Below are 14,991 nucleotides of genomic sequence, written 5' to 3' on the forward strand. Positions count from 1 at the left end.
CACACTACAGACAGTTAACCTTTCACTACCACACTACAAAGGGTTAACCTTTCACTACCACACTACAGACAGTTAACCTTTCACTACCACACTACAGAGGGTTAACCTTTCACTACCACACTACAGAAGGTTAACCTTTCACTACCACACTACAGACGGTTAAGTGTGTCTGTGGTCTGTGGTAGTGAAAGGGTTAACTTTATGTAGTGTGGTTGTGAAAGGGTTAACCCTCTGTCGTGTGGCAGTGAAAGGGTTAATAATAGGGGTGTAAAGGTACACGTATCCGTACCGAACCGTTTCAGTGTGTACCGTACCATACCGAACGGCTGTAGTGTGTACCGAATGAATACAACGGTATGTTAACCGCCCACCGGGGGCTGTTTTTTTTCACAATCAAATCTAATATATATTTTTTTTATCTACTTTTTCTCCCATTTTATATTTTTCTCCCATCCCAATTTCGTATTGTCCAATTCTCCCCTCCCCTGTCTCGAACGCTGTTAGGCCATGCCTCCCACTGGTCGGCTGCAATGTGGACGAAGCCTTGCATCACGTGTCCCCTCCGGTACACGAGGAGGCAGCCGTCGCATCTTTTCACCTGCACAGCGCGATCTCTCAGCGGCGAGGGTCTGCGTGGGAAAAAAAAGCTGCTATATAAATGCACCATTTACCATTTAACCCTGCTTGGCCCAGTATACCGGTCCAGCTCTGTTTGTTTCTGTGGTGGAGAGTAGGCTATTTGTGTTTTCTTGCACTGTTGTTTTCTGCTGACTCAGCCTCACGTCTTCTAAAGGGGGGCGGGACAAAGCACTCGTGGAGAAGGCAATACATGGATGTGTCCGATGACACAGACAGCAGTGGTTGAGCCAGGGACAAGCGTTTTGAAAACGTAGTCAATGCGTCCTAACAAAGCACCCAGAAATAGAACCACGTTTGGGACGATCTGACCCAGACGCTGCTGTTTTCGATATAGCCTCAGCGGAATGCGAGTCCGGGCTGTGAGCCAATAAATATTATTATTCCGTCATTGATTGTGGAGAAATGTGACCATCACACACACACACACACAGCCAAGGGAATGGTACTGTTTTGATGGGATGGTGTGGATTCATCTTCTCGCACTGATGATGAGCTGGCGGTCATTAGTCCACGCTTGCTTAATAATGTACTCAAATTAAGACTTGGATCTTAATCGTTTGATTAGATATAAGTAAGAAATCGACACGAAGTTAGGACAGGCAACATTAAATATTGCATCAATCTATCACAACCGCATGCCAACTGCAATACGCGTTATTATGTATATAATATATATATATGTATGTGAAAACAATATAACAAGGTAAGTTATATACACTTCTTGATGTTGATGCTGGACTAGGTAGTTGCCTAACAGACAGACTGTCTCATGTTGATGCATAGCTTGTATGTCACAAATGTAACAGTACTGTATACCTGTATGTCATGTATTGTCATAAATGTCATGATATCTGTATGTCATAAATGTCATTATGAATTGAAAATGGGGGACCCTGATGTAAACAAGATGAAAGTCTTTCTCTGGTCTGCATCCCCTTAACAATTGTGTGTATTGAGCCGTACTGTATTGTACCCATTCTGCAATCTGGTAATAAAGTTTTTCAATCAATCAATCAATCAATCAATCAATCAATCAGCAGACACCAGACAGTCTCATGTTGATGCTGGACTAGGTAGTTGCCTAGCAGACAGACTGTCTCATGTTGATGAAGAAAGACCATACAGGTAGAAATCTGACCAGCTGTCATATAATAATAGATAGGCTCAGATCGATATGATGAACTATTCAATTGGCTTAGAATCTTTTTTATTTATCCTTTATTTATCCAGGAATGTCCCATTGGGATACAAGATCTCTTCTTCCAGGGAGTCCTGACCTGCTATTAACACACAGCCAGCTAATAGCTAAAGCTAGCTAATTATTAGCCATGCTAGCTGGCTAATCAGCCCCAGCATCTATCTCTCCCTCTCTCAACAGAGCTAGTTAGCTAGTCGGATAGCACTTGGAAACATTATTAGGTCAAAACAGACGTATCGGTTAAAAACCCAAACAGAGGATATAAAACAGCTACTTCTTACAAAGAAACATTCGTTTAAACGTCCGCTACCTTCTCGGGGTGGAGGGGTTGCAGGCTGCAGGGTTGAGGGTACGGGTCCTTGGATCCAGCTGTTTTTTCCTTCTTGTGTCGCTGCTGCTGCTGCTGCCTGGAGGAGAAGCACAAAGGCTTCAGCAGAGAGAGACCGGAAGCGACGTCGCTATCACAGGCCGGCCCGTTACCCTTAGAATAAAGCCTAGAATTAAAAAAAAAAGGAAAGGAAAAAAACACGGTTCTCGTCGTGAGCTCCTTTTGCGTTTTCCCCCTCCTCCTCTGTATACAGAAAGATACGTTGTTACCATTACGTTGGAATGATTGCTTTTTGCATTTTATTAGAATAAAGCCTAGAATAATTTTTTTTTTTAAAAGTAAAGGAGAAAAGAAAACCGGTTCTCGTGATTGATTGATTGATTGATTTGATTGATTGATTGAAAACTTTATTAACAGATTGCAGAATGGGTACAATACAGTACGGCTCAATACACACAATTGTTAAGGGGATGCAGACCAGAGAAAGACTTTCGTCTTGTTTACATCAGGGTCCCCCATTTTCAATTCATCAGGACATATATGACATACATGACATACAGATAGACAGTACTGCTACATCTATACATTTATGACATACCAGATTTGCAAATACAGTACTGTTTGTGATACTAAAAGAGTTCAGAAAAGGGAGTATATACATTTGACGTAAAAACTGTACATTGGTTGGGTAGGTGGGGTGGGGTTGCTTGCGTGGGGGGGGGGGGGACTGTACATTGGAGGTGGTTGGGTGGGGTGGGGGGGGGGTTGGGTAGGAGGGGTGGGTGGGGGACACTGTACAACTGTACAGGCAAAACTGTACATTTGAATATTTACAAAACTATACTTCGTCATTTACTGTACATTGGAGGGGGTTGGGTTGGGACATTTACAGGGGCCAGTTTCGAACTGCAGTCTCCCGTAGGTGTTCTTTGAGAGTGATTTTGAAAGCGGGTAGTGAGCTCCTTTTGCGTTTTCCCCTCCTCTGTATACAGAAAGATACGTTATTACCATTACGTTGGAATGATTGATTTTTGCATTTTAAAAAGTTTGCATTTTGTACTTTAGATTCAAGTTTCAAGTTTCTTTAATAGTTGTCATAGTAAAATACAGAATATTTTTCCTGTATGAGCTCCTGAGAGTTTGCTAGATAAAATTGATAAAAAGTATAAAATAGACAAAGTCAAGAGTACATAAACAAAAAGTGTTCAGTCAATCAATATACATATATACAATATACTGTACAGCGTAAAAAAAAAGATGCGCCCCTATATTTTGTATAGTGTTTGGCCTTTATTATTTTTACTTTTTACTGTATGAAGCACACTCTCAGGATGCTCATACAGAACCACGCATATATACACTGTAATGTACATGTACATTATATTAGATAAATAAAACAAAACTTGAAAACTTGAAACATGAACTTGATAAATCGGGACATAGACTCTGAATAGTAACTAGCTTCAGTATAGATACAGCACACTACTAGTCATGGCTAGATTTACCAAATAGATATCCGTTAAATTGCGTCTTTGATTCATGGTTATGCACACTAGACGTGTCAATTCAGATATCACACACATACAGTACACACACACCATGCCATATCGTGTCAGGAAAAAGCTGAAGTTGCACTTTGGGGATAAACATAGCTCCATAATGACAGCCTTTAGCTGCGTCTGGAACCACCATTGGCCAACAACCATAATTTAAAATGCAACAGCCTCATCTAGTGGTGGTATTTAAAACTGGCATACAGTAGTCCACACTGATTGATTGATTGATTGATTGAAAATGTTATTAACAGATTGCAGAATGGGTACAATACAGTATGACTCAATACACACAATTGTTAAGGGGATGCAAACCAGAGAAAGACTTTTGTTTACATCAGGGTCCCCCATTTTCTACTCTAGGGAGTTGTGTGACATACAGGTGTAAACATACGCGGCCTTAAAGTTCAGTGGGCCCGTTTCAAGATCAAACATGGGGCCCTTTATCTTTTTTTTTATCTACTTTTTCTTTCCCCCCCTTTTTTCTGTATTTTTCTCCCATCCCAATTTAGTCGTTATGCCAATTCCCTTCCTGGTCGTTGCGCGCTTCCCCACTTGCCGTTCTAGGGAGGGTTGATAGATACTATCACATGTCCCCTCTGATACATGCGGAGTCAGCCAGCCGCTTCTTTTCACCTGACAGCGAGGATTCTCACTGGGGGAGCGTAACGCCTGGGAGGCTCACACTACTTCCCCCAGTTCCCTTCCTCGCTGAGCAAGCGCCCCGACCGACCAGGATACACTCCCCACCGGCTTCCCACCCGCTAACACTGCCAATTGTGTTAGTATGGACGACCGACCAAGCCGGAGGTACCGCTGACAGCTGGATTCGATACCAGTGTCTCTGCGGTGGTAGGCAGGCGCTTAGTCCGCTGCGCTACCCAGCCGTCGGGGGCCCTTTAGCTTATAATAACAACGATGCATTATATTCTACATTTCTACCTCACCCAGAATCACAATAGGAAGCCAATGAAAATATAATGTTTTAGGTAAATCTGCACATAAGGTAATAATAATGCTCAATGACAATAACACTATGTAACAAACCATCAAATACACTCACAGCACACACATCCGCACGTACACACTCACTTTAAATAAACAACTCACTGTAGCCCACTTTACCCACTTTAGACACTTTAACACATTTTATATTTATTGGTAAAGAGATTTGCACTACAACTCATACCTCATTGCACCTTACCCTAAGTTGTACCTCATCCCATTTCTGCATTGTACTGTATATTGTATTGTAACTCAGTTACTTTTTCTCTACTCTGCATTGTATATTGTATATATGTATATTGAACACTTTTGTTTACACTTGTTTACGTACTTTTGACTTTCTATTTTTTACTTATCTATTTTTATTTTTATCTAGCACACCCGCAGGAGCAGAACAGAAAAAAGCATTTCATATAAAAGTATTCTGTATTTTTGTATGACAACTAATAAAGAAACTTGAACTTGAAAACTAAGGCGGGAAGCTACTGCAGCCACTGAGCCAAACTCACCACGACGCAGCTCAACTAGACCCTGGAGAGGAAGCTACTGCAGCCACTGAGCCAAACTCACCACGACGCAGCTCAACTAGACCCTGGAGAGGAAGCTACTGCAGCCACTGAGCCAAACTCACCACGACGCAGCTCAACTAGACCCTGGAGAGGAAGCTACTGCAGCCACTGAGCCAAACTCACCACGACGCAGCTCAACTAGAGCCTGGAGAGGAAGCTAGTGCAGCCACTGAGCCAAACTCACCACGACGCAGCTCAACTAGAGCCTGGAGAGGAAGCTACTGCAGCCACTGAGCCAAACTCACCACGACGCAGCTCAACTAGAGCCTGGAGAGGAAGCTACTGCAGCCACTGAGCCAAACTCACCACGACGCAGCTCAACTAGACCCTGGAGAGGAAGCTACTGCAGCCACTGAGCCAAACTCACCACGACGCAGCTCAACTAGAGCCTGGAGAGGAAGCTACTGCAGCCACTGAGCCAAACTCACCTCGACGCAGCTCAACTAGACCCTGGAGAGGAAGCTAGTGCAGCCACTGAGCCAAACTCACCACGACGCAGCTCAACTAGACCCTGGAGAGGAAGCTACTGCAGCCACTGAGCCAAACTCACCACGACGCAGCTCCACTAGACCCTGGAGAGGAAGCTACTGCACCCACTGAGCCAAACTCACCACGACGCAGCTCAACTAGACCCTGGAGAGGAAGCTGCTGCAGCCACTGAGCCAAACTCACCACGACGCAGCTCAACTAGACCCTGGAGAGGAAGCTACTGCAGCCACTGAGCCAAACTCACCACGACGCAGCTCAACTAGACCCTGGAGAGGAAGCTAGTGCAGCCACTGAGCCAAACTCACCACGACGCAGCTCAACTAGACCCTGGAGAGGAAGCTACTGCAGCCACTGAGCCAAACTCACCACGACGCAGCTCCACTAGACCCTGGAGAGGACGCTACTGCAGCCACTGAGCCAAACTCACCACGACGCAGCTCAACTAGACCCTGGAGAGGAAGCTACTGCAGCCACTGAGCCAAACTCACCACGACGCAGCTCAACTAGACCCTGGAGAGGAAGCTACTGCAGCCACTGAGCCAAACTCACCACGACGCAGCTCCACTAGACCCTGGAGAGGAAGCTACTGCAGCCACTGAGCCAAACTCACCACGACGCAGCTCAACTAGACCCTGGAGAGGAAGCTACTGCAGCCACTGAGCCAAACTCACCACGACGCAGCTCCACTAGACCCTGGAGAGGAAGCTACTGCAGCCACTGAGCCAAACTCACCACGACGCAGCTCAACTAGAGCCTGGAGAGGAAGCTACTGCAGCCACTGAGCCAAACTCACCACGACGCAGCTCAACTAGAGCCTGGAGAGGAAGCTACTGCAGCCACTGAGCCAAACTCACCACGACGCAGCTCAACTAGAGCCTGGAGAGGAAGCTACTGCAGCCACTGAGCCAAACTCACCACGACGCAGCTCAACTAGAGCCTGGAGAGGAAGCTAGTGCAGCCACTGAGCCAAACTCACCACGACGCAGCTCAACTAGAGCCTGGAGAGGAAGCTAGTGCAGCCACTGAGCCAAACTCACCACGACGCAGCTCAACTAGACCCTGGAGAGGAAGCTAGTGCAGCCACTGAGCCAAACTCACCACGACGCAGCTCAACTAGACCCTGGAGAGGAAGCTACTGCAGCCACTGAGCCAAACTCACCACGACGCAGCTCAACTAGACCCTGGAGAGGAAGCTACTGCAGCCACTGAGCCAAACTCACCACGACGCAGCTCAACTAGACCCTGGAGAGGAAGCTACTGCAGCCACTGAGCCAAACTCACCACGACGCAGCTCAACTAGAGCCTGGAGAGGAAGCTACTGCAGCCACTGTGCCAAACTCACCACGACGCAGCTCAACTAGACCCTGGAGAGGAAGCTAGTGCAGCCACTGAGCCAAACTCACCACGACGCAGCTCAACTAGACCCTGGAGAGGAAGCTACTGCAGCCACTGAGCCAAACTCACCACGACGCAGCTCAACTAGACCCTGGAGAGGAAGCTACTGCAGCCACTGAGCCAAACTCACCACGACGCAGCTCAACTAGACCCTGGAGAGGAAGCTACTGCAGCCACTGAGCCAAACTCACCACGACGCAGCTCAACTAGAGCCTGGAGAGGAAGCTACTGCAGCCACTGTGCCAAACTCACCACGACGCAGCTCAACTAGACCCTGGAGAGGAAGCTACTGCAGCCACTGAGCCAAACTCACCACGACGCAGCTCCACTAGACCCTGGAGAGGAAGCTAGTGCAGCCACTGAGCCAAACTCACCACGACGCAGCTCAACTAGAGCCTGGAGAGGAAGCTACTGCAGCCACTGAGCCAAACTCACCACGACGCAGCTCCACTAGAGCCTGGAGATTTACACGACTTGGTTTATGTCAGGAGCTGAAGGTTTCTTCTACAAGGTGAAAGACTTTGTGCCTTTTCAATAGTTTCCACCACGCATCAGTTATCCATATTGACCAAGTGTCAAACTTGAGTGCTACACTCTGAGTGCATAGTAGTAGTATAGACATATTAGCATAGTAGGTACAGTAGTAGTATAGGCATAGTAGCACAGTAGATAGTAGTATAGACATATTAGGATAGTAGGTAGGTAGCAGTATAGGCATAGTAGCACAGTAGATAGTAGTATAGACATAGTAGCATAGTACATAATAGTAAAAGACAGTAAGAAGGTTAGTTTTAATTCATTCTGTGGTGGGAAGTTCATTTCACCATCATGGAGTGAAGACAGAGAATAACCTGCTTCTGACCATTCAGGAGCCCGAATAGGAGTGGGTCTCAGGCAGCCAGAAGATGCAGAGTGTGGGGGTCTTGAGGGTGTGTAGTTAGAAGATGCAGAGCGTAGGGGTCTTGAGGGTGTGTAGTTAGAAGATGCAGAGTGGAGGGGTCTTGAGGGTGTGTAGTTAGAAGATGCAGAGCATAGGGGTCTTGAGGGTGTGTAGTTAGAAGATGCAGAGTGTAGGGGTCTTGAGGGTGTGTAGTTAGAAGATGCAGAGTGTAGGGGTCTTGAGGGTGTGTAGTTAGAAGATGCAGAGTGTAGGGGTCTTGAGGGTGTGTAGTTAGAAGATGCAGAGTGTAGGGGTCTTGAGGGTGTGTAGTTAGAAGATGCAGAGTGTAGGGGTCTTGAGGGTGTGTAGTTAGAAGATGCAGAGTGTAGGGGTCTTGAGGGTGTGTAGTTAGAAGATGCAGAGCGTAGGGGTCTTGAGGGTGTGTAGTTAGAAGATGCAGAGCGTAGGGGTCTTGAGGGTGTGTAGTTAGAAGATGCAGAGTGTAGGGGTCTTGAGGGTGTGTAGTTAGAAGATGCAGAGCGTAGGGGTCTTGAGGGTGTGTAGTTAGAAGATGCAGAGTGTAGGGGTCTTGAGGGTGTGTAGTTAGAAGATGCAGAGCGTAGGGGTCTTGAGGGTGTGTAGATACCAGGCTGAAACAGATACCAGGCTAAAACAGATACCGGCATCAGACACTGGGCTGATACGCTGGAAAAACAAACGTTAGTCTCTCTACCTTCCGAGCCACTGTCGCCCCTAGTGATAGTCAAGGTTCTTACCTGCCAACACTCCTGCTGTCCCCAGGGCTCTGCGTCAACAATGCGTTGACACTGTGTTACAGTCTGAATTTACATTAACAGGGTTGGTGATCCACTTACTCCGCCTCTAATTGCTTCCTCCACAGTTGGCTGGCCTGCACTTTCAGCCGCATAATTTCCTTGAGTTTATCGAGTGTTCGTATGCAAATCCATGTTCTTCGAAGTAATTAGTAGCTATAGGCCAGGGGGCTGGATTAATGTAGGCGAGTAAGAGGCCTGTTCCCTGGGAGCTGTAGTGAAGTCAGTTTAAAATCCCTTCAAATGGAAGTACTTGTGTGAAATACAACTATACTGATCGTTAAATGGTAACAATGGTTAATGGCTGCATTTATATATCTCTTTTATCCAAAGCACTTTACAATTTGTTCCTCACATTTTACCCATTCACTCACACATTCACACACCGACGGCGGAGGCGACCATGCCAGGTGCCAACCTGCTCATCGGGAGCAGTTAGCGTTCAAGTGTCTTGCTCAAGGACACTTCGACACGCTGCCCGGGAGGAGCGGGAATCGACCCGGGAACCTCCGGATTACCAGACGACTGCTCTACCTCCCGAGCCACTGTCGCAACACTTGAGTATATATATATATATATACTGTGCATACAAGCTGCCACCCTCACGTAGGCACTTCAGATGCCCCAAGTGGAAACTGAAAAGATTCTAAGATTAATTTGTGCCACATTCAATAAGCCTACTTGTAACAAGTAGGATAGAAATGTGGTCACAGCCTACACGGGACAGTGCGAAACAAAAGGCCTATGCAATATGAAATAACCTTGGACTTATGGGACTGTGCCACATCAAATTAATAACGTTGGTTGGGAGGGAAGGAAGGGGTTCATTACATTGTCTCTCTGGTGTCTTATCTGTATGTCTGTCTAGTGTCTACGCTGTTTTTTTATGTAACGTAGCATGGTGTGTTCTCATACAAAACACATTTCTGCGCAGACAATAAAGAATAAATAATACGATATTATTATAATGATTAATTATATATTATTATAAATATAAGAATAGAATTATAATAAATAATCGTATCGTATCTCAGGTTATTATACCCACTGGAAGAGAGTAGTCAATATACAGGCACTATATATATAAACATCCTTTAATCATGATTGCCAAACATATGAATTAAGGCATATACAGTATAAAAAGCAACAGCAGATTTCATGTTTCATACGATTTCAATATTCTTAACCCTTTCACTACCACTCTACCGAAGGGTTAACCCTTTCACTACCACACTACAGAAGGTTAACCCTTTCACTACCACACTACAGACGGTTAACCCGTCTGTAGTGTGGTAGTGAAAGGTTAACCGTCTGTAGTGTGGTTAGTGAAAGGTTAACCGTCTGTAGTGTGTGAATGAATGAATGAATGAATGAATGAATGAATGAATGAAAACTTTATTTAACAGATTGCAGAATGGGTACAATACAGTACGGCTCAATACACACAATTGTTAAGGGGATGCAGACCAGAGAAAGACTTTCGTCTTGTTTACATCAGGGTCCCCCATTTTCAATTCATAGTGATGTGGTTAGTGAAAGGTTAACCTTCTGTAGTGTGGTTAGTGAAAGGGTTTAATTGGATACACTGGGTGAGTGAACTGAATATAATTATACCAAGCAGCCATATTAGACAGCAGTAGTGTCTCCCAAAAGATGACAATACTGGCAAACCCTTTAAACCAAAGCCCCCTCATTTCCACAGTACAAACAAAACACCATGAACGCTGAATCATGAGCCGTCACACAGGAACCGCTAGAAACCGCTAGAATGGTGCGACTCTGGACAATGGATTTATATTCGATTCACATGCTGCCGCTGCTTATTATCTTTATCTCAATGTGGCGCCGAATCATCCGGTCCGCCGACCCCGACCGGTAGATGTGCGTGTATATTTTCCCTAACGGAGTTGCACTTCCTCGTTCGGTTTGCGCGATCTGATTGGCCACTGACGTTTTTCTCAGTGCCAATCGCGTTACTCCTAACAAACTGGTTAAGCTTGGCGACTCTTTCGAAGTCGCTCTCTTTCGAAGTTGGTTAAGGTTAGGGTTAAGGTTAGGGTTAGGGTTAGTTGGTTAAGGTTAGGGTTAAGGTTAGGGTTAGTTGGTTAAGGTTAGGGTTAAGGTTAGGGTTAGTTGGTTAAGGTTAGGGTAACAGCCTGCTGGCGCGATTGGCGCTGAAAAAACCGTCAGTGGCCAATCAGATCGCGCAAACTGAACGCGGAAGTGCAACTCGGACGGGGGTCGGGTGGTGGAGCGGCGCACCTCTCGGCGGGCGAACAGAACCAGCTGCTGTTACCTTTCCGGTATACTCTCCGGTTACACTGTCACTGCGGAACACCAGGGGGAGCTGTGGTCTAAAGCGTTGACTCAGCATTTTGTAAACAAGAGTTTGTAGCACTATATTCAAGTAATAGAACAACCATTTATACTATGTAAGGTAAGGTGTTGTGTGTGTGTGTGTGAGTTAGACCCAATCGGCGGGATGCGGTTGGTTTTCAGGCCACTGCAGTCTCAGGTGGCGGCCATGTTTGAGCCACAGTCCCTCGCTCCGTGGCCGCTGCTAGGTTACCTTGTTGCAACTGCATGGTAGACAATACGTCTCGTGAGGCCAGGGAGAGCGTTGCTACATATCTGCGAGCGGCATTCTTAGTTCTAGAGAAGTAAACCCTGACCGAACTCTCTCTCCATTAAGGGCTCTGTGTGTGTGTTGGGTCTCCCTTTAGAATGCATGGGAGCAGGGGCAGCGCTAGGATTTTCCGGGACACAGGTGTTAATCTGCAGCCGGCCACACTGACCTCAAGACACACACCCCCCCCCTCCAGCTTGGAACCCCATGATTCATAACCATATTTGAGCTCTATGGGGCAGAGCATGGCCCTGGCACTGCAAGGGTTAGAGGTACAATTCCATGTGTAGCTCATGGGGTAGAGCATGCCACCAACACGGCCAGGGTTAGGGGTTCCATTCCCTGTGTAGCTCATGGGGTAGAGCACGGCACCAACACTGCCAGGGTTAGGGGTTCCATTCCCTGTGCAGCTCAATGGATAAAGCATGGTATAAGCAGCCATATGGCCTCTGCGTTGATTCCTCCTAGGGGCCGCCCAGGTGAAGTGTGTGTACCCTCCGCTTGACCGCCTCGCCCACCTGCACAGGTGAGAAGCATCATCCGGCCGCTTGACCGCCCCGCCCACCTGCACAGGTGAGAAGCATCATCCGGCCGATTGACCGCCTCGCCCACCTGCACAGGTGAGAAGCATCATCCGGCCGCTTGACCGCCTCGCCCACCTGCACAGGTGAGAAGCATCATCCGGCCGATTGACCGCCCCGCCCACCTGCACAGGTGAGAAGTATCATCCGGCCGCTTGACCGCCCCGCCCACCTGCACAGGTGAGAAGCATCATCCGGCCGATTGACCGCCTCGCCCACCTGCACAGGTGAGAAGCATCATCCGGCCGCTTGACCGCCTCGCCCGCCTGCACAGGTGAGAAGCATCATCCGGCCGATTGACCGCCTCGCCCACCTGCACAGGTGAGAAGCATCATCCGGCCGCTTGACCGCCTCGCCCACCTGCACAGGTGATGGACATAAACATACAGTACGCTCAGCAGGTTGGTGCTTGGCCGTGAATCTATACAGGATATATACAGTAGCACTGTGTTCCGCATGGCGCTGGGCAGGTACATGTGACAGGTTTACTCTCACACAAAGACAATACAATCAACATGGTTACGCTCAAGTACAGATTATTAATACAAATGTAGCTCAGCACTGTATAGGGGGAAGGAGGACCACTTCAGTAATAATAATCGTAATCATAATAATCATAATAATAATAATCATATTAATCGGAATAATACTCTTTAGGTTCCTATAATCCCCGGTTCCCCATTGAAAGGAAATGAAAACGTAATAAAAACAACACCATTGGGATAATGTATGTCGTCTTCATCATCGTCATCATCGTCGTCATCATCATCGGTACATTCAATCATATGATATTACACTACAATAAATGTGCATTTATAAAGTTAATAACGCGTCCACGCCGAGCCTGTGATGTCATAGGGTTGTTTTTTTGTTGTTGCTGTTTTCTTTTTCTTTTTTATAATCCAGGTCATTGGGGATTCCTGATTACAGTTCCAAAGTAATCCCAAAGTAATCCCAATCCCACCGTCCGTCCGTCCGTCCGTCTGTCTGTCTGTCTGTCTGTCTGTCTGTCTGTCTGTCTGTCTGTCTGTCTGTCTGTCTGTCTGTCTGTCTGTCCGTCTGTCTGTCTGTCTGTCTGTCTGTCTGTCTGTCTGTCTGTCTGTCTGTCTGTCTGTCTGTCTGTCTGTCTGTCTGTCTGTCTGTCTGTCTGTCTGTCTGTCCGTCCGTCTGTCTGTCTGTCTGTCTGTCTGTCTGTCTGTCTGTCTGTCTGTCTGTCTGTCTGTCTGTCTGTCTGTCTGTCCGTCTGTCTGTCTGTCTGTCTGTCTGTCTGTCTGTCTGTCTGTCTACCTGTCTGTCTACCTGTCTGTCTGTCCATCTGTCTGTCCGTCTGTCTACCTGTCTGTCTGTCTGTCTGTCTGTCTGTCTGTCTGTCTGTCTGTCTGTCTGTCTGTCTGTCTGTCTGTCTGTCTGTCTGTCTGTCTGTCTGTCTGTCTGTCTGTCGGTCTGTCTGTCTGTCGGTCTACCTGTCTGTCTGTCTGTCTGTCCGTCTGTCTACCTGTCTGTCTGTCCATCTGTCTGTCTGTCTGTCTGTCTGTCTGTCTGTCTGTCAGTCAGTCTGCTTCTTGGAGGTTTGTTATAAAACAGTTGCTTGTCAATAAGAAACGAGGGGTTTTCTCTGCCTCTCTGGGAGGCAAATCTTATTTCGACACCATGGAATTGATGTCTGATAGATCGTCTGATAGATCGTCTGATAGATCGTCTGATGGATCGTGCCGCTCCTCATGTCTGACAGATCGCGCCGCTCCTCATGTGAGCTCCTCACATGGCGCTACTTCTTTCCGTCGTTCTCTGAGGAGACAAAGAAAACACAGCGGAGACGTTAGTCTCTATATCTAAGGTAAAAAGGTCAATAAATAGTCTCTATATCATAGGTAAAAAGGTCAATAAATAGTCTCTATATCATAGGTAAAAAGGTCAATAAATAGTCTCTATATCATAGGTAAAAAGGTCAATAAATAGTCTCTATATCATAGGTAAAAAGGTCAATAAATAGTCTCTATATCATAGGTAAAAAGGTCAATAAATAGTCACTATATCATAGGAAAAAAGGTCAATAAATATTCACTATATCATAGGAAAATAGTGGATAAATAGTCTCTATGTCATAGGTAAAAAGGTCAATAAATATTCTATGTCATATGTAAAAAGGTCAATAAATAGTCTCTATATAATAGGTAAAAAGGTCAATAGTCTTTATATCATAGGTAAAAAGGTCAATAAATGGTCTTTATATCATAGGTAAAAAGGTCAATAAATAGTCTATATCATAGGAAAAAAGGTCAATAAATATTCACTATAATAACACACACATGCACACGCACACATGCACAAACAATAAAGATCTACTGCCATTGCTGTCATTATATTGCTACTGGCTAAAAGACACACATGGACGACCGCTCTCTACCTCCTGAGCGGTGGTGTAGTGGTGCTTTTTAGCTGAGGGTACACAGTGATTATTGGGGGCGTGGCCCAGTCAGCATTGGGGGCGTGGCCCGAGCAGCATCATGTCTACACTGTGTCAGGAAGCAAGCATCCTCACTGGACGTCTCCCTGCGGTCAAGAATATTTTCTAAACCCAGTAAACCCAGTACATCCAGCCCCGCGTGGTTTTCCTTTACCTTGGTAGATGTCGTACTGGCCCGACAGGAGGTTGTAGCTCATGCCCAGGTGCGTGTGGTGGTGCGTGTGGAGGTGCCGGGCGAACGCCACGTGGTTCCTCTCTCTCTCCGCCTCCCTCTCTCCCTCCGGAGAGCCTTTCTCTCCGGGCTGCGTGACGGGAAAGGAACAGAATTTACACACTTTTTTTTTTGCCGCCACAGTGAAAAGTCCTGGGCCCTCATGCATCAACGTGTTCTACGCACAGATCTGTGCTTACCCCGTGCGTACGATCAT

The 14,991-nt window shown here is 46.5% G+C and overlaps 2 protein-coding genes across 2 annotated transcripts in view; both read right to left on the minus strand.

The window, feature by feature from the left end:
- The window catches only part of sncaip (synuclein, alpha interacting protein), a gene marked incomplete at its 3' end in the record, with an annotated part of 49,260 nt that extends 47,043 nt beyond the window's left edge, over positions 1 to 2,217 (minus strand). Inside the window, exon 1 of the mRNA XM_084323161.1 lies at positions 2,148 to 2,217. The remainder of the gene's footprint in view (positions 1 to 2,147) is intronic.
- znf608 (zinc finger protein 608) overlaps positions 2,133 to 14,991 on the minus strand; it is a gene marked incomplete at both ends in the record, with an annotated part of 165,340 nt that continues 152,481 nt past the window's right edge. Inside the window, 3 exons of the mRNA XM_084323162.1 lie at positions 2,133 to 2,244; positions 13,869 to 13,884; positions 14,718 to 14,865. Coding sequence (XP_084179288.1) covers positions 2,133 to 2,244; positions 13,869 to 13,884; positions 14,718 to 14,865 — 276 coding nt within the window. The remainder of the gene's footprint in view (positions 2,245 to 13,868; positions 13,885 to 14,717; positions 14,866 to 14,991) is intronic.

Source organism: Notolepis coatsorum, assembly GCF_963971535.1.
Source record: "Notolepis coatsorum genome assembly, chromosome: 10".
NCBI lineage: Eukaryota > Metazoa > Chordata > Actinopteri > Aulopiformes > Paralepididae > Notolepis > Notolepis coatsorum.